The sequence below is a fragment of the Phycodurus eques genome, chromosome 13 (genome assembly GCF_024500275.1).
Source record: "Phycodurus eques isolate BA_2022a chromosome 13, UOR_Pequ_1.1, whole genome shotgun sequence".
In the NCBI taxonomy this organism is placed as follows: domain Eukaryota; kingdom Metazoa; phylum Chordata; class Actinopteri; order Syngnathiformes; family Syngnathidae; genus Phycodurus; species Phycodurus eques.
The window spans coordinates 9,330,571-9,349,344 of record NC_084537.1 but is presented as its reverse complement, the minus strand read 5'-3'; the positions used below and the strand labels follow the sequence as shown (position 1 = coordinate 9,349,344).

At 39.2% G+C, this 18,774-nt stretch overlaps 1 protein-coding gene across 7 annotated transcripts in view; it reads left to right on the top strand.

Annotated features, from left to right (window-relative positions):
- Positions 1 to 16,068, top strand: part of kif1ab (kinesin family member 1Ab) — a 44,963-nt gene extending 28,895 nt beyond the window's left edge. For 4 of the 7 annotated variants that reach the window (XM_061693115.1, XM_061693110.1, XM_061693113.1 and 1 more), the window contains 16 exons: positions 331 to 439; positions 1,391 to 1,457; positions 3,078 to 3,162; positions 3,259 to 3,364; positions 4,154 to 4,177; positions 4,304 to 4,418; positions 4,513 to 4,646; positions 4,731 to 4,792; positions 4,877 to 5,022; positions 6,233 to 6,421; positions 6,499 to 6,570; positions 8,704 to 8,813; positions 10,443 to 10,562; positions 11,376 to 11,568; positions 11,648 to 11,766; positions 12,781 to 16,068. In XM_061693115.1, the coding sequence (XP_061549099.1) occupies positions 331 to 439; positions 1,391 to 1,457; positions 3,078 to 3,162; positions 3,259 to 3,364; positions 4,154 to 4,177; positions 4,304 to 4,418; positions 4,513 to 4,646; positions 4,731 to 4,792; positions 4,877 to 5,022; positions 6,233 to 6,421; positions 6,499 to 6,570; positions 8,704 to 8,813; positions 10,443 to 10,562; positions 11,376 to 11,568; positions 11,648 to 11,766; positions 12,781 to 12,838 (1,709 nt within the window). In that variant the 3' untranslated portion in view covers positions 12,839 to 16,068. Of the gene's footprint in view, positions 1 to 330; positions 440 to 1,390; positions 1,458 to 3,077; positions 3,365 to 4,153; positions 4,178 to 4,303; positions 4,419 to 4,512; positions 4,647 to 4,730; positions 4,793 to 4,876; positions 5,023 to 6,232; positions 6,422 to 6,498; positions 6,571 to 8,703; positions 8,814 to 10,442; positions 10,563 to 11,375; positions 11,569 to 11,647; positions 11,767 to 12,780 lie in introns of all 7 variants that reach the window. The other 3 variants (XM_061693116.1, XM_061693114.1, XM_061693112.1) reach the window with 2 other exon arrangements.
- The last annotated feature ends 2,706 nt before the right edge of the window (positions 16,069 to 18,774 follow it).

The following is an 18,774-nucleotide window of genomic DNA, read 5'->3' as shown; positions in this document are numbered from 1 at the left end:
AGATCACTACCGCTACAGCATTTTTGAGCACTACCAAGTGATCCAGCATGGGAATGTCCCTAAATACAAAAAAAAAAACAATGTTGTAAAATATAGCAAGATGTGTCAGAAGCTCATATACTTCATCAGTATTCTGTCATCTACTCTTGTAGTGGCTTGGGTGAAAATGACTGTTTTTAAATAAAAAATAATTTTGGATCATAACTAAATCTCATTAAATCTTTTTCTCCAACTCTCTCTAGTTATATCTTTTTAATGTCATGTCATCATTTACAGAGGTGGGGGGAAAAAGCGCCTATTAGGACTACCAATATGTCTTTTCTGTTTCAGTACCAGCCACCAAACTCAGCACTCTGACCCGCTCTGCCGCCGGACCTTGTCACTCCAAATATGACCTCATGGCCTTTTTTGAGATCTGTGAGCTGGAAGCCAGCGGAGAGTGAGTTTGATTTCCATCACATTCTCCCAGAAGATATGATCTTGTTTTTACAATTCACTTCTTTTATACAACATATTCACATACCATTTTTATTTTCCATGTTGGCTGTATTTAACACTTGTTTCTGCTGCGATTGAATAGCAGAATTCCTTCAGGAACAATGGACTCTAGTCTCCCTAAATCAGGGGTGGGCAAACGAACAGATGGGCCAGGTCTTTGATGATGATGTAGAAAGAAAAAAGAAATAAGTTAAAATGTGTATGTAAAATACTGAATTTGAATAATAAATAATAATAATAAAAAGAATACAGAATAAAAAGATTAATTTAGTAATGTTATTATTCATAATTAATTTACTTGTATTTAATTAACCAACCCAATTACTTTATAAATAATACATACATGTACTGTATATGTAAAATTTCTTATTTTAGTAATACAATAATAGATTCTCATTTTAAAAACTTATTAAATTATTATTCATTAATCAATTATTTAACAATTGAAAATATTAAATGTGTACAGTTTATAAAAATTGCTATTTTAAATAATGAAAAATAATGGATTCTCATGTTTTAAGTGTATTATGTATCATTAATGTAATTAAAATGAAATAACCAATTATTTTACAACTATAATGAATTAACCAATTATTTACAATTATTAAATGTGTATGCAAAATGTTATGTTCTGCCAATATTTATGAATTTTTTTAGTACAAATAAATTATCTATTTTTTTATAAAAATAAAAATAAACAACAAATAAAATTAATATATACATTTTAATTGACCAATTTTAAGGGAAAAAAATGGCTAAATTAATGCAACAAATATTACAAGACTCTCCATAATACAAATGTTCGGTGGGCCAGATTAAAAAACGGAGTGGTTTGTTATGCGTGAACTCGTACATCAACTTTTCCATGTGTTGGTTGTCTTCCTGTCTCTAGCTACATCCCAGCTGTTGTCGACCACCGAGGCGGGATGCCCTGCCACGGCACGTACCTCCTGCATCAGGTCTGAACACATCATGTTATAGTCATGGAAAGGGGAAAATAAATGTTCTTTTAAATAAAATCCAGTAGTCAAATAAAGCTATTGAACAAGAAAGCTATGATAAAGGTCGAACTATAAGCCACACCTTTTTTCCCTAGTTTTTACCTCTGTGGCTTAAGCAAGGATGCTGCTTATTTTCGTATTTTCCCGATTCCAGGAGCGACACGTTCTTGTATATTGTTAGCGTCTCTTTAACTCACCAAAATGGTTAGTTCGGCAGATAGCTATTGTTCTCCAAATGAGAGGCGAAGTGGTCTTGCTTCAAGCTTTTCATTTGTCACCATAAATGTTCATTCAATGTACTTTCAACACAGCACCCCTGCCATTATCATTTGACAAATGTAAATCTGCTATCTTAATGCCAGTGTTAAGAAGGAAAAAATTATATCTAACGACATTACATAATTGAATTACAAAATGTACGTAGTTTTAATCCGTGACATAACTTTCAATCATTACAATTTGTTACATCTAAAAAAACACCACAAAAGCTCTGTATTTTTCATCAACTTCCTCCTTCTAAGGCCAACGGTTGTGATTGGCTCTCTCTGGTCATGTGCCATTCTGCGCAAGACTTATTCGACTTGGTAATGATCTTGAAGTATGAGTTGACTACGAGTTTGAGATTTTGCAAAGGTTGCACCAGGTTACATTCATAATCTATTGTTTAACCTTTGAACACATAACAGAACATTGACTTTTGAAAAGTTTTCAGTTTTAGAATTTTGGACTTTTTTTTTCTTTAATGAAGCAATGTCATCACTTATTATGGGTTGTTATGAAGTGCTATTGTGCTTATTTGACATTAAGTCAACGTTTTATCATGTTTTCCACGTGCTGTACACATATAATGCAACAAACACATTTTTAAATTAACATTTCATGTTTAATCATCTTATTATTTGAGTAAATAACAAATATGTGGTTAACTCCAAAATAATGATGTATAGTTTTAATTAACTTTTTTTGGGGGGGGAGGAAAGATTCATGGGTCCTGTTTGTGCATTTATTCAAAATTAAGACACGTAATTAAAATGTAATCAAATGTAACTAGTTATAGTACTTTGAGAAATTAATTGAAATAGTTACACTACTTACACTAATTGTAACCAACTAGATTTTCAAAGTAATCTTGGCGACACTGCTAAATTATGACATACAGTGCAATGGGGAATGCCATAGACAAGCTAATGTAAATTACCACCACTATTGCGGTCATTTTAAACCATAAAACAATGGTTACTTTAACACAAGTAACATATCGTATAACACACAACAGTAATAGCAGGCATATATTCTCTCTGCTCCGTGGAAAAAAATTAGGCTTTAGTTTAGTTTGCTACTTCTTCTTTACCTCATCAATCAACTCTACTTGTGTCTTGCAACTGCCACCATCAGGCTAAGGTATGCAAACCAGAGGGGGTACCACACTTGTGCATGTATGTGTAATCTTTGTTTCCTTATCTAAATTTGGCCTTGGTTGAAAGATTCTGTAATTCTGCATTACAATCTATTGTGGACAGGGCTGATATCAAGTTTTTCCATCAGCATAATCAAGTTGTCTTTTTCCCGACCCTGCAGGGTATTCAGAGGAGGATCACAGTCACCATCGCTCATGAAAGCGGGAACGACATTGAATGGAAGGAGGTAAAGGAGCTGGTTATTGGTGAGTGTCCAGAGAAATGTCATCTCAAGGATTACATTTTTTTCCCCCTGCTATTAATAATCTTAATAATCTTTTTTTGTATTTATTCAAAACCAGGTCGCATCCGAAACACTCCGGAGGCTGATGAGACCATCATAGACCCCAACATCCTCTCATTGAACATCCTGTCTTCCGGATATTTCTGGCCAAAACATGATGACAAGTATGCATTTTTCTTCCCAGTAAACCTATTTTGTATAGAATATATAATAATGTGACTGTATGTAGAAAGTGTTCACAGCGCTTCATTACTTCCACAGTTTGTTATGTTACAGCCTTACTCTGAAATTAATTGTTTTTTCCCCCTCCAAGTTCTACACACAACACCCCTTTAAAAAAAAAAGAAGAAAAGGAATCAGATATACTGGCAGAAATTATATCCTCAAGTCTTTTTAAATACAATGGGACAAGCTTGGCATACTTATTTGGTCAGTTCTGCCCATTCCCCTTTGCAGCACCTCTGATGTGCCATTATAACATAAAAGAAATGTGGCAAAAGTGAAGCGCTATGAATATTCCTAGTTGCACTGGACCTTAAGGGGGGTCCTCGGTTTACGACAGTCCTGACATACGACATGCCGAGGTTACGATCGGTACGTAATGAACTTGCTTGCTCAGCGGCGTTAGAATGCGTCGTAACACAGAACAACTCTCAGTTACCATCTGACTTAACGTTTTTCGTTTGACTATTTTATATTTATATTGTTTTTCATGCAAATCTTACTGTAATCTTCACTTTACTACTGTGTTAGCGTCAGTTGTTGCGGTACAGCGTGTTCGGAACAAAACTCCATCGTAAACGGAGGAACTTCTGTATTATACTGTTGTCAACTAACATTTTATCAAATGTTTGCCTCTATTTCTTAACCTACGTCTATGCTTCTTTTTTTTGCATTAATTTAATTTTGCCCTTTAATGTTTCATTTCCTATTTCTTTCTTCCCCAATGGCAGCGTCTCCTTGGGAATTGATCATAGGTATATCTTTATCAGTCTTACTGATTGCTTACCATTTCTTTTCCAAGTGGCAGACTCATTTCCCCTTTCAAAAACATTTGCACGAAATCCTAACAGCGATTTTTTTTGTTTTTTTATTAACATCAGAACTTTCTACCGATTTGAGGCAGCATGGGACAGCTCCATGCACAACTCCCTACTCCTGAATAGAGTTACCCCCTATGGAGAGAAGATCTACATCACCCTCTCAGCCTATCTGGAGGTAATACTTATCACCCACCACCCTAATGAGAAAAAATGCTGTAGAAAATGGATAGTTGGATGAGTTTTACTGGTGTTGTGTATCTTTTAACCAGATGGAGAACTGCACTCAACCGACAGTCATCACCAAAGATTTTTGCATGGTGTTTTACTCCCGCGACACCAAGCTTCCCGCATCTCGTTCCATCCGAAACCTCTTCAGTACAGGCTGCCTCAGGCCTTCAGAGAGGTTTAGAATCCTCACAATTGTCTGACTTACCTGTTTTTGAATGGAATTTGTTGTTAAATTACATATATAACCACCCTCTTTCAGTAACCGTGTCACCGGAGTCTACAAGGTGACACTCTGCTATGTGGCTGACAACGGGAGTCCAGGTAAGAGAATGCGTACATCAACCACAAATTCAAAAGTCATTCATATTTTTTTTCTTATTTTAAAGTATTAAATTTCAACTTCAGGCATGCAGCGGCGTCGCAGACGAGTGCTGGACACCTCAGTGGCGTACGTCCGAGGAGAGGAGAACCTGGCCGGATGGAGGCCTCGCAGTGACAGCCTCATTTTGGACCACCAGTGGGAGTTGGAGAAACTCAGCTTACTTCAGGAGGTGGGATAATGGGAGTACACACTTACCGACAATCGTGAACAAAGTTGCGCATTTTCCCTCCCTTGCGATTAAAGTCAGCAAAGCCCCGATAGTCGCGTATCTCTGAAAGATTATCCTGAGCCATTGTGGTGGGGTGTGTGTTTTTCCTTTTTCCTTCACAACTAACTCCGAAATGGTTGGTACTGATAATTGCGAATGTTAAACATGTTCAATATTGATATTATATTGAGTCTGCGCAAAACTTCAGAGTCAGCACCCAGCGTTGTCTGTGAGACAGACCTATGAACAGTCCACTGTAATAGTTCATTCTCCTTTATACGATGAAGTACCCTCTTCTTCTCTAGATTATGTTTTTTAATCAAGATTAGACATTTGTGTATGTTTCGGGATTTTTAATGTCAGTAACCAGTAGTAGAGTCACACAAACGCCCTTCATCTGCAGTCTATACCAGTACTTGGAACAATAAACATCTCCTGCTCTCGCTGCTCTCTCCAGAAGTCTCCAGTAACACCACATAAAGATAAAGCTATATACTGTAGCTATAGCTAGATTTGTTGCTAGTCACCTTTGTGGAAAAATAGTCCCTAGAGAGGTCAGAAAAATCATTAAATACAACAACAAAGTGGCTAGGTGGGCGACACTGAGTAGCCTTGGCTCTACCTCTGGTTGACATGGTACCAGAAGCTGTATTCAGAATTCTCAATAGACAGATCATTTGTATAGATTGGTCAAACAATGCAAGAGAGCTTTTATCATGAAACCAGGAAACTGTTATGAAATGTAAAAAGAATTGCATGATTTTTATTTGACTTAATGAAACAATTGAAATCTAGGTTGGATTGAGTTAGCAAACTAAAAAAAATAAAATATTTTGAGAAATCTACAAGTGGCAAGTTAACAATCTTGAATAAATTCATACAAATGCAGGCTTTAAAGGTAAATAACAGAGGGTTGAGAATGCATCCTTGTGGAATGCCGAATATCATTTCTTCACTTTGTCGTTGTGGAGCCTCTATCAAAATAATAGCCAGTTTATTTAGTTTTAATGCAATGTGACTACTGAAATGCCCACTTAAGTGATACGGAACCACCCAATGTTCATTAATGAAATGATATGATGTATAAATACACAATAACATAAGGTCAAAAGCCAAGCCTTACGCAACACCACAAATTGTTGATCTGCATCTACTATGTGCTCTTTTTCAGGTGGAGAAGACCCGGCATTACTTGCTCCTGAGGGAGAAGCTGGAGGCCACACTGCTGGCCGGCCAGGATGCTCTCTACAAGGGCGGTGACATCGGCGATTTTGCCAAGAGTCCACTCCATAGCCAGAGTCCCGCAAGGAGCCCAGCACTGGACAGCCCCAACCAGAGGCAGAGGGAGCTGGCTGCCAAGGTGAGGCCTCTGGAACTCATCTCATCAGTCTTCTTTTTAGACATTTAATATAATTTACCCAAATCCCCCACCCCCAGTGTCTGCGTCTGCTGATGCACACCTTCAACAGGGACTACAGCCAGGTGAGCAGCAGTGCCAGTGAGAGCAAGGTGAGCCCCTGCCCAAACCTTTTAATCCGGCCCGTAATTCCCTCGGAAACCTTCAGTGACCAAGCCCTGCTCTCCATTAGATCCACTTAGTACTGATTCATCACAAATTCTTTTCTGTCTTTTTTTTTTTTTTTCCAATCATCTCTCAATATCTTTTATTTTTTTTACTTACCTTGTCACTGCGTTCTATTCATATTATTAGACGATCCTGTACTGGATCTTTACAAAGTGTAACAAAATTTTCATTTGTTTTATATTATTCAAAAGTCTTCCCTATCTTTATTAGGAAAAAAATATGACTGTCAAGGGTTTTTTTTTTTGGAGGGACCATATGTGACGTTCTAGAGCATCAGATAAAAACTTAAGGGGACATATTATGGAAAAGTGACTTTTTAATAGCTTGTATACAAATAGTGGCTGCCTATCCATCAAGAGTCAAATTAAATAAAGATAGGTAAATACTACGTTGTCTGAATATTTCCAGATGTATCACTGAGCGAGCGCTTCTCGATTTAGCCTAAATGTGACATCACAGTTTGGCATATTTACATAATAACTGGGCACGGTGGCCGACTCACAGTTCTGAGGACCCGAGTTCAATCCCCGGCCCCGACTGTGTGGAGTTTGCATGTTCTCCCCGTGCCTGCGTGGGTTTTCTCCGGGCACTCTGGTTTCCTCCCACTTCCCAAAAACATGCATAAATTGGAGACTCTAAATTGCCCGTAGGTTTGACTGTGAGTGCGAATGGTTGTTTGTTTGTATGTGCCCTGCGATTAGCTGGCAACCAGTTCAGGGTGTACCCCGCCTCCTGCCCGATGACAGCTGGGATAGGATCCAGCACGCCCGCGACCTTAGTGAGGAGAAGCGGCTCAGAAAATGGATGGATGGATGGACATAATAACTGCCCTAAGCAAGTTTCTCTGCACATGATTGGCCACCCAGGCAGGGAGAAGCTCCAGAGCCACTTTCAACTAAATACACACTATCATGCAGAAACACCCACACCCCCCTGCTATTATGTCACAGCCAAAAGGTAAGCAGAGCTGCAGTGGGTTTTGCCAGACACGCACATTAATGTTGGCCAACGGTGTTACCTTCTGGTAAGCAGCACTTACAGTGGTGCTTTGAAATATGAGTGACCCGACTTTTTCAAGATATGCAAAATCTGTTGACTGATTTTTTTGCTTTGAATTGCGAACACATTATTTGAGATTTGAGCACTGTGTGATGCCAGTGAACTCAACTGCACAACAAGCAGCAGTTTGGCAAATAGTAAACACTTCATCAAAAAAAGAGGCTTCAACCTGTTTAATGCCATAAACCAGCTGAAATTTACTGTTAAACTAAGCATAAAACAAAGACAATTGCATGTTGTGTATTTAAAACAACCACATAACTTTGTCACTAGTTAGCTTAATGCTAACACACAATGCAAAACACCATAGACGGTCAAACAAATAGCATTGGTCTCTCAGTGTTACAACCCTGGAAGCAACAGATATTTGAACACAAACGGGTGGCGCAACACATGTACACACATAATATAACAATTTTCACAGGCATATATATATATTCTTTATCCTCTGCAAAAGGCAACTAATATTACTGCGACTTACTGCAGAGTTTTTCCCAACTTCATGCATATCCGTATTGTACTGCTCCCAGGTGGCCAAAGCACGCACACCAGAAGAAGCAGTACAATGTCCCTTGAAGTGAAGTAAAAAAAAAAGCGCAAAAACTATTTAATTCCTCACATTCTATTTAATGCATGTGAAACAATGTATTACACCTTTTAAATTGTCAGGAAAAAATGTCTCCTTTCATGTCATACACTTTTATTTGCCTACGCTAGTGTTGATTTCAATTTAAGCCTGTCTTCCGAAGTCACACATAATTTAATAACTCCTTATACAAATTCCTAGGGACGTGCTTCGCTTCCGACTAACTTTCCATGTTACTCCTGCATGGCTATTTTAACAGCACCTAAGGGGCTCTTAGTCTAGCGAGACAATACGATGCTACAAATTGACCAGTTCTTGAACGCTGGCGTGTGTGCTATGGTGTGTGTTTGCATATGTGCCGTGTCGTCCCGCGTGTGCATTTCTCTCCATGCGTGTCCGTGTGTCTCCGAAGCTCTCCGAGATATCGGTGTCGCTAATGAGGGAGGCGTCCATTTCCACGCTGAGCACGCTCACGCCGTCCTCCACCTGCCCTTCGCTGATCGAGGGACACTATGACATCAGGTGTGGGACTCTTACCTATCAATATTACATCCATTTATAGGTTTTTTTATTTTTATTTTTTTTTATTGTTCAATTGAGATTGAAAAGTAGTGCCGAATTACACATTATTAAAAATTTAAAAATTGCCAAATTACACACTCTCAATTATTTTGAGAGTTTGTGCGGTACAGAAAAAGTGATAATCTCCTTTTTCTGTAAAATACTGTTATTTATTTATTTATTTATTTGTTTACATGTTTTAAATTTAGCTCGTATTATTGACAGCAGTTTTAATAAAATGTCAACTAATTTTGCTTTATTTGTATGCAGCTGACAGTATACTGAAACTCTACATAATCATATTTGGAATTTTGCCTATTCGCTGATTTTTTTTTTGGGGGGGGGAACCGAGTAACAGTTGTTCGCTGAGAAACTTATATTTTGTGCTCAGGCGAAAGCAATAATAGTATTGCTTTGGCCCTATCTGGCGGCATCTTGGTGTCAAGGAAGGATGTTGAAGTGAGTTGAGGAGTTGTGTTTAGACTGAAGTAGTGTTTTCCACAATCTTACAGCATCTTAAGATGATCACAAACCTTTTTATCAGGGGGCATCAATTCTTGGCAAATTTTCACTCCATCCCTATCCCCTGCGAATAACAGGGATCCGCTGTAATCCCCACATATTCACTGTTTACTCTTCACAAATTCACCTATTTGATTTCTTCCCAGGCTATTCCTGTTCGCGGCTTCTGTGCTCTTGATGATATCCCCGAGATGCTGTCAGATGCTGCCAAAGCCCTGTACAAATAGGAAAGGAGTACAGCAATTGGTCCAAAGAATTATGTTGAAGTGGTGCATTTCCACTGAGAGAGATAGACTTTGTCAAGGAAGAGCTAAATTTCTTCTTTGCCGTATGTGCACGTTGAAGTGCATTTTCTGTCATTTTTTTCAAAATCTAATTATCTGTAAACTATTGATTTTAAGGGTAATGTTGTAAGATGATTTTGAAATTACAGTACATTAAAACTGTTCCCTGCATCTCCAAAAACATCACTTTTCAGGAACCCCCCCCCCCCAAAAAAAAAAAAAAAAACGCAGTTTGTTAAGCCATCAACATAGCATCATCAAGAAGTCATTTTCAACACTTTAGATTGGGGAATAATAAGAATGACAGACCCACGTGGAGACTGACCAATAGTATCAATTTGGGTAAAAATATGAAATTGACCAAATTTGGACTACAAAAGAGGTTTTGGCGTCATGCCAGGGATATATGTCTTTAGTTGTTGTTGTCCTCTTTAAATTGAAAAAATGGTGTGAAATCACACATTTTATTTTTGGGCTCAAATTCCGGCTTCCTCTCATATTCCAAGAACATGCATGTTAGGTTGAATAAAAACTCTCAGTTGTCCTTAGGTGTGAATCATTGTTTGACTATATGTGCCCCACTATTGGCTGGTGACCAGTCCAGGGTGTACGCCGCCTCATGCCTCAAAGTCAGCTGGGATAGGCTCCAGCTCACCCGCCACCCTAATGAAGACAAGCGCTACAGAAACTTGCTGGATGGATAAATTCACATCTCAGAAAGCCTCTTTTGTGATTTGTATGCACACGCTTCACTTTGTTGCAATAATTGTCATTTATGTCGTAGACACGCGGAGCCCGGTTCGGGAGCATCCACCCCTGATCTGGACCCGTTTAGCCCAGTGGACAGAAAAAAAGCTCTCAAAGGCTGCAGCTTTGTTCCAGACATACAGGAACTACGAGTCAGGTCGGGATGATTGCACACACACATTGTTTGTGCTTTAACAAGTATTCAATTCAACACACGACAACAGACAGTCAATTGACAGAGAACACTTTTGAGACATAAAGACATTGAAAAAAAAAAACAGTCACTGAGCAATAAAGGGTTGCTAGTTGTCTGGTAATGCCGGTAATCCACCTCACCTACCACCATTATCACGTCATTATCATAGAAACCATCAAAACTATACAAAAACACAACATAACAGCATGTGACTGTGCCATGTACATCATCTGGAGAACTTCAGAATCAATATTTAGCTACTAGCATGACAAAAACAAATCATACCCACCAGAGATGCTGTTTATGAAGTTTTTCATCCGACCAACCAGTAAGAGGATAGAAAAATGCCTAAATGTTGACATTATTTTTGGCCAGCTGGTCGGCCCTGTGAAGACTAATTTAAAATCTGATTGATTAAAGAAACAGTTCCATTACTAATAGTTACATTGGCCAGTATTACTGATTCTGAAGGCCCTGGGCAGAGTAGATTGACACAGTAACACATAAAAGGCTGAAATCGGATTGGACAAGAATTGACACGGTAACACATAAAAGGCTGAAATCGGATTGGACAAGAAAAATGTTACATCTACATACACATACTAGAAGCAGTGCAGCCAAGAGAAACGCTACAAAATAATAGGCTGTCGTGAATAAATTAATACAATTTCATGGAGCAAATAGAATATAGGGTGCAGGTCTTTGCTTATGATAGTGTTTTGAAGGCTTTGCTGACTGACCACATGACCCATTGTGTTGTTACTGTATGTACAGCCCAATTGTGTCCAAGAAGGGATACCTGCATTTTCTGGAGCCCCACGCCAGCGGCTGGGTAAAACGCTACGTAGTGGTGCGCCGACCCTACGTTTATCTGTATCGTAGCGAGAAGGACAGCGTCGAGCGAGCCGTCATCAACCTATCGTCGGCCAAGGTGGAATACGGCGAAGACAAGCAGACCTTGCTGCGGGTACGAACCAAAAGGATCCAAGAGATTCCTTGTGAAATGAGTGTCACGAGTGACTTGGGCTCTTTTTCTATGTCTGTAGACTCCAAACACGTTTTCTGTGTGCACCGAGCATCGTGGGATACTGCTTCAGGCCAACAATGACAAAGAGATGCACGACTGGCTTTATGCCTTCAATCCTCTACTGGCGGGTACCATCCGGTGAGTGTTAGAAGTTGGCATCAAGTTGAATGAAATTAAATGGCATAGGCAAAAAAGGATAAGCAATTCTGCACAGCCAATCTGTCTAAGCTAAATACTTATGATTAGGACTCATTTGGGTGTAGTTTTTTTTTTTTTTTTTTTCCCTTCTTCATACTTTTCACTGTGTCAAGCTCCAAAAGAGGAACTGCAGGGCAGGGATCATGACACATTGGGTGTAACCGTGTGTGTAATGGCTGCTTCAAACGAAAATGGCCGACTTTCTGTTTAAATTTCGGGATTTTTTTGTGCATCCGGTTATGAAAGCTGTGGCCACCCAATTTCATGTTGCTCAAACAAACTAGTGTTGCGGGCGAATTTTTTAAAACTTTCCTGAGGGTGACTGAGTGCGTAATCGCTGCTTCAAACCAAAATGGCCGACTTCCTGTACCATTTCATGCATGGGTCCTTTTGACTTTTTCATGTTTCTTTTCATGATCGAAATACCCACCAAATGTCATAGCGATCAGAGAAACTAGTGCCAGGGGCAGTTTTTATTCTAACTTTCCAGGGAGTGCAACAGAGTGCATAATGGCTGCTCCAAACCAAAATGGCTGACTACTCAAATTTCAGGCATGGGTCTTATCATGGTTAACATGTCCACCTAATTTTATGTTGATTTGGGTGAACAGGTGTCAAGGGCTATTTTTTTTTTTCAAGAACTTGCCCCCTTTTTCCAGTATTGTGAATCCTCAAAAATGATCATCCAACTGTGACACCATGCTCCACCCACATTAAGTAACATTGGCACAAAAACCAAAAACTTTCACAATTTAGTGTCATCCATCCGTCGAGAATTCGTGCTTTAGATTGGGGCTCATTTGGGCAAATTCCCTAGTGGGAAGACTTGGAATTCATCCAAACCAAAATGACCGTCTTTCTGTTCACATGGAAAATCTTCCTACTTACGTCAATAAAATGTGCATTGTCATTGCGACTGTATTGATGATTTTTTTTTTTTTTTTACTCCCACAGGTCCAAACTGTCCAGACGAAAGTCAGTCCAGTTGGCGCCGGTTGCCCAGAGGATTTGAGATTCTTCACAGGCGTCTTTGAAAATGGCCAACACAACACCCACAATACAACAATCTAAACGCCACCAACTCTCCATTTTAAACATCCATAAACCACTGAAATAACCTAAATATATATAACATGCCATCACTCTTACAAACCTGCATGTTGACACCACTGTGTATAGTCATATACAAGTAGTTAGCTCTTCTTTATTATTAGTAAGCAGGCTAATCCATTGCGTGTGTTATTTTTGTACACAGTGCCACCCGATGGTGGGGGTGGTGGGGGTGGTGGGGATGGTGGGGGTGGTGGGGCTCCTCTGCACGATAGCGCTAGTCTGCCTATTCTATCGTTTTGTATCCGGTTCGCTTCGGAGGTATCACGGTACATGTAATAGTAGCACGTGGCTATGGAAAGCATTTATTTGATATCCTTAATCCGTGTACTAGTACGCTCTGTCCCGGGGAGTACGACTATTCAGAGGACTTGTAGAACATTGTAAAAACATTTCGGCTACTAGGGCCAATTTTGGCCTACTATTAGTATCAAAGATACCGAATACATGATGTTTAAAATGAAATGTTTGAGCAATTATTCGAAATCCTTGATATCCAGCTTAAGGTTGATTTACTAGTACGCTCTTTGTCCTCACTAGTAGGAAGGACAATGTTGGCATGCTAGGAGGACAACTCCATGTTACTAGTGAGGAAAAACTGCTAGTGGGAATTTTGGTCCTACTAGTGCGGTCCAGGAGGCTTCTAGTAGAATGTGCACTAGTAGAATGACTGGGGTGCACTAGTGGAATAACTGTGTCTTACTAGTAATATGTTTCCACTACTAATGCCACTATGGGCTTACTAGTAGGCTACGCAATTTAACTGTACTCGTAAACTCTGCACGAATATTTCTTGGCCCAACTCGAAGGAATGTGTCACACACAAATAGCCTCCTGGCCCCTAGAAGTACCACCAAAATGCCCACTAATAGTTTTTGACTCACTAGTGAAATTGTCCTACTAGTATGCCAAAGTTGTCCTACTGGTGTGCAGACACGTCATACAGTTTGTGGAAACAACTTTGCTAGTAAGATACAATCGTTCTACTAGTGCGCCCTAGTCATTCTACTACTTTACATAAAATTGTTTGAGTATTTATTCTTAAGGTCTATACCAGAAGGCCAAAAGTCCCACTAGTACTGGACATTTTGTTTTTACTAGTTAGACACAGTTGTTCTACGAGTGCGCTGAATTGTACTACTACTACTAGTGACATTATCAAATTCTACCCATTAACAACTAGCACTTGACTAGTAGTACTTGTAGCCCAGATGCGGCTGACTATTAACACTTAGTTGTCCTACTAGTGCGCAGACATTTTATGCAGTAGTTGAAAACAAAAGTTACTAGTAAGAGTGTCGTTCGACTAGTCTATTGCACTGAATTGTCTTAATAGTGAGGACAAAGTGCGTACTAGTACATAGACCTTAAGCCGGCTCAATTATGGTAGCATGAATGTTGATGTGTTCCCCGCCAAAGTCGAGCAAGACGACACCCTGGCCTTGAAAAGAGGGGGAAGAAAAAGATAATCCCTTGTGCATATTATCACAGAGTAACATTATTTTCTGTTGCTTTATGCTTTTAGTTACTTGTGATGGAACTACCGACCAATTTTGTTGCACGGCACTTTATCGTCCTTGTTGAGTTGTTGCATTACCAAAGCTTTGTTTTTTTTCGTTTGTTTCTTTGTTTTCAACCAAAATCCAGATTATAAGATTTTTTTAAAAATATTTTTCTGAGCAATTATCAGTGGTGTGTTTAGAGTGATTTTTCCTCCCTGGTCTGCTCTGGAAAATAGTCACGGCCGGCAGTCGTAAATGTGAAAGCCGGTCAATATTTATAATAGCGATTGTCGGATATTTCGTGATGTGTGCTGTGTTGATCATGTCGATCACGCCACACACTATAAGAACACACGTGGTGATTTTTGTCCTCGTCATGTGGCGGGTCTCTTGCATTTTTTAAAATCAGGGTACTGTACTCACATCATGATTTGAGCTGATAATCACCACGGGTGCTTACTGTTCTTATAATGTGTGTTGTACTCCAGATGACCAACACAGCAGGGACCATTTTCTAAGCAGGTCATGGTGGGGGGGGGGGGGGGGGGGGGGGAAATCACTTCTAACCCAGCCTCCGCCCCAGGATAATCACTCAGGACATCTGACATTCTGGCCTTTGCTGACTTCAATTACAACAGAGGAAAAATGATCAAACGTGGCCCGATTGTTGTGTGTGTACTCGCTGCTGAATATGTTCAAAATCAGTGTGTGCACCCTACTTTTAAATCTACACATTGAGAATGTCCACACAAAAACGGAAGAGTTCTTTCAGTCCAGTCGCTCCTGCTTTTTCCATTCCTACATACATACGTTTCTATGTGAATTTGATCTATCCTGTCTTTCATGCACCGGAAAAAATGCTGCTTTGTATATCTTTGACTTATTATCGTCACTAGTAGCGCAATACAAGAAAATGTACTTGTAATGCGGGAGCCTGTGCTAATGGGAATTTAGTAGTATTGCAGACAAAAAGTAGGTCCAATTGGTAGATTGATTATGCCGTAATCAAGCCGTAACATTTAAATTACTTTTATGTTAATAATAATATTTATGGAAAACATTTCATGTGAGGTATGACCTGCATTCCGATAGTAGCATTGAGTGTTTTCCGTTTGTTTCTCATTGTTTTGCACGTTCCAGAATTCACCTTTTTTATTATTTTATTTATTAATTTTTTTTTGGGGGGGGGGGGGGTTAAATTCGCACTACATTCTCATGCGATCATAAAAAGGCAAATTCCGCCCAGCTGCTAGTGCCTCCCTCTTTCTTCACCTTCTTTCCCTCAGCTTCTATGTAGTAGGCTAAGTCTGAGTGCTATTAATTTTTGTTATAGAAATGACATATACAAGTGAATATCCTCATATAGTCATATGTTGTGCTAGCCTGTGACATCCTCGGTATATCTTGGTATCATTTGTAAACAAAAAGTCAATTTGTTTACTTTGTAGCTGTTTTAACGCTTGACAATGAACTTATAAGGGGATGGTTTGTAGTTGTTTTAATGCGTCGATGACTGTTTTTCTGGGCTTTTATTGAGTCAAGGCACATAATTTTACATCTCCACCAAACAAAAAGGCCACAAAAATTATATCGTTGGTGTCGGTTGGAATCCTCTCATCTCCCCCCCCCCCCCCCCCCCCCCCCCCCCCCCAAAAAAAAAAAAAAAAACAAACACAAACAATCAGCTGATTAAGCAGTGGAACAGGTGGCAATTAATCTCCATGCACTTACCTTTGTGGCTGACCAGTACCTTCTGCACTGAAGGATTACAGCCATCTATTTCTATCAAAACAGGCTTACACCAATGTATTTAATCAATTTGACTTTTTATGATCTAAAGAATTATCCTGGCTATCAATTTTGAGGCGACATAATGCCACACAGCTGCCCCAGACTGAGGGAATAGGCTGTGTTTCACAATACTTAAGGCAGTTGAGCATTCAAGGGAGTTAATACATTTTTGCTCAAGCTATTTTCCACACTTTAAATTGGTGAATAATGCAGAAACAAATAAGTAAATAAAATAACAGACCGCATCGGTACAGACCAAAAGTATCGATTTGTGGGAAAAATATGAAATTGAACATATTTAGACGTACAAGGTTTCCACCCGACAGTAACGACTTAGCATACTGAAATAATGAAATATGTCCCCTCTCACTTTACAAATGTTATTACTCATTTGGAAGTCTGATCATTTTTGGCACCAATTAAGCTAATTTGGATTGCTTCCCGGGGCACGTTGTTAGGAATCACTGGTCTATGCTGCACTGAGATGATCCCCCCCCAAAACAGAATGACAATTGAAATAGTAAAATGAAGGTGAAAAGATTTACTCAAGACATGATCTACCAACCATTTAGTCTTTAGGTTTGCATTCTACAGGCCAGCCAACCTGTTTAGCCATGCAGCCTGAATGGAAAATCCTGGAAATGGAAATGGAAACTGTATAGTATTACAATTTTACTTAAGAATGACATTTCTGCATGTATTGGGTCATCTCAGTACACTCTTTTCTTTCTTTAAGGGCAAAATATTTATTATTATTATATATGGGGGGTGAACGCAAAGCTTTATTTATGACCTTGTGACGTTTTTGAATGCAATACCCTATTTATTTTCGTAGAATCATACACATTTACAGCACCTTAGGCTGGATTTACACGGCAGGTCCAAGTGCTCAATCTAACAGTATTTCGAGTGACACGTATCCCATAGTGACAAAACAAGTAAACAACAATACATAACCTAAAACCACTAGTAACTGACAACCCCCCGCCCCTCAATGTTTTTAAACAATCACCTCTATTATAATAATAGTATAAACTGTAAATATACCACACACTAAGTGTAATTGAACATAAAAAAGGCATTAAATGGACAGAATGTTTGAGTGTCTGTGTTAGATACAGTACATGTGCCTTTGAGATACGGGGCCTGGTGGGGTTGCGTGAGCTGTGGTCTACAGCAGCTCCTGTGCGAGTGTCCTGGGATTTTTGTGTTTTACCATTCTCCTGGTGCTCAAGAAATGGCTGAAAAGTGCTTCAGACACTTTGGCTCTCCTTTCCCACATGCAAAGGCATTACAGTAACTAATTGAAGTGGTACCTTGACTTACTTAGGTGTGCCGCAACTTAGGAGTTTTTTTTTTGAGTTATCAGCCATTGCTTGGTATTTATTTATTTTAAATGTGTTAAGTGTTACAAGCCAAAATTTGAGGTACGAGGCAAGCTTCAGCTGCTCCGCTACTAGAGTGAATTAGAAATAAATTAGTGGGGTTTTTTTTTCCCTCGGGTGTGGTGGTGTCTCAAAAATCATTTTCAAAGTCATTTTGACAGTTTTAACAAAAATGACAAAGTGTTGTTGTTGTTATTAAATCGCTTAAACTGCCTTTAAGGTACTGCGAGGAGAGCCACAGTCACAGATGTTCAGCCCTTTATTGAACGGAAAAAAACAGTCAAACACGCAAGTGCAAAATGAGAACACTCGCAAGGTGCTGCTGTAGACCACAACTCACGTCCAGATACTCACACACAGATCAACCGACTCCAGCTCCTGAAGTTACTTGCTTGCTACGCCCCTTATAGGCACGCATCAACACATGAAACGACAGTAATTACGCTCTATAAACCCAGTTTATTTCTTCACATCGTCTTTTATGTTTTTAATTCAACATTCAAAATGTAACCAGTGTATACTAACTGTTAAAAAAAAGGTACAAAAAATATATAACCCCAAAATATAAAATTGTGTCACTTGAACCATGCTGTGTAAATCCACCCTAAGAGCATAGGTTTATAATGAAGGGATTATTAACGTTTAGTGGTGGTGACATCATCTGACAAAACCGTATCCATTTCTGTGCACTGACTGTAAGCTTTGTCTATGTCGAGCTGCTTCTTAGAGCTGGATCCAAGCATGCGGATCCACATTTAGGCCCTCCACCTCCTTCCTCTTTCTCTGCCTGCCTCCACAAATACTTCTGTAAAGTTTATGGTCACTCCCAATCTTTGTAAGGAACCCTCCCTTCTGGCTCTGTCTTGTATATAAATAATGATATGTGTGTGTGGGGTCTCTTCGTGGTCCTTTCTGTCCACTGTATTACACCACGAATGAGAATATAAATATTAATAACGAGTCTTGCAGGGTGATCATGGATCTTTTTTTTTTTTTTTTTTTTTTCACTTTGGCCGTGTCTTAATGTCACTTTTATCTTTTCTTCTCGTAACATGTCAAGAGCAAAAAAAACAACAAGATGAATATGTGTTCAAATGTCTGGTCAAATAGTCATATTGTTGTTGTCAATGTAAGGTTATAGATTAGCTATTGTGGTTAAT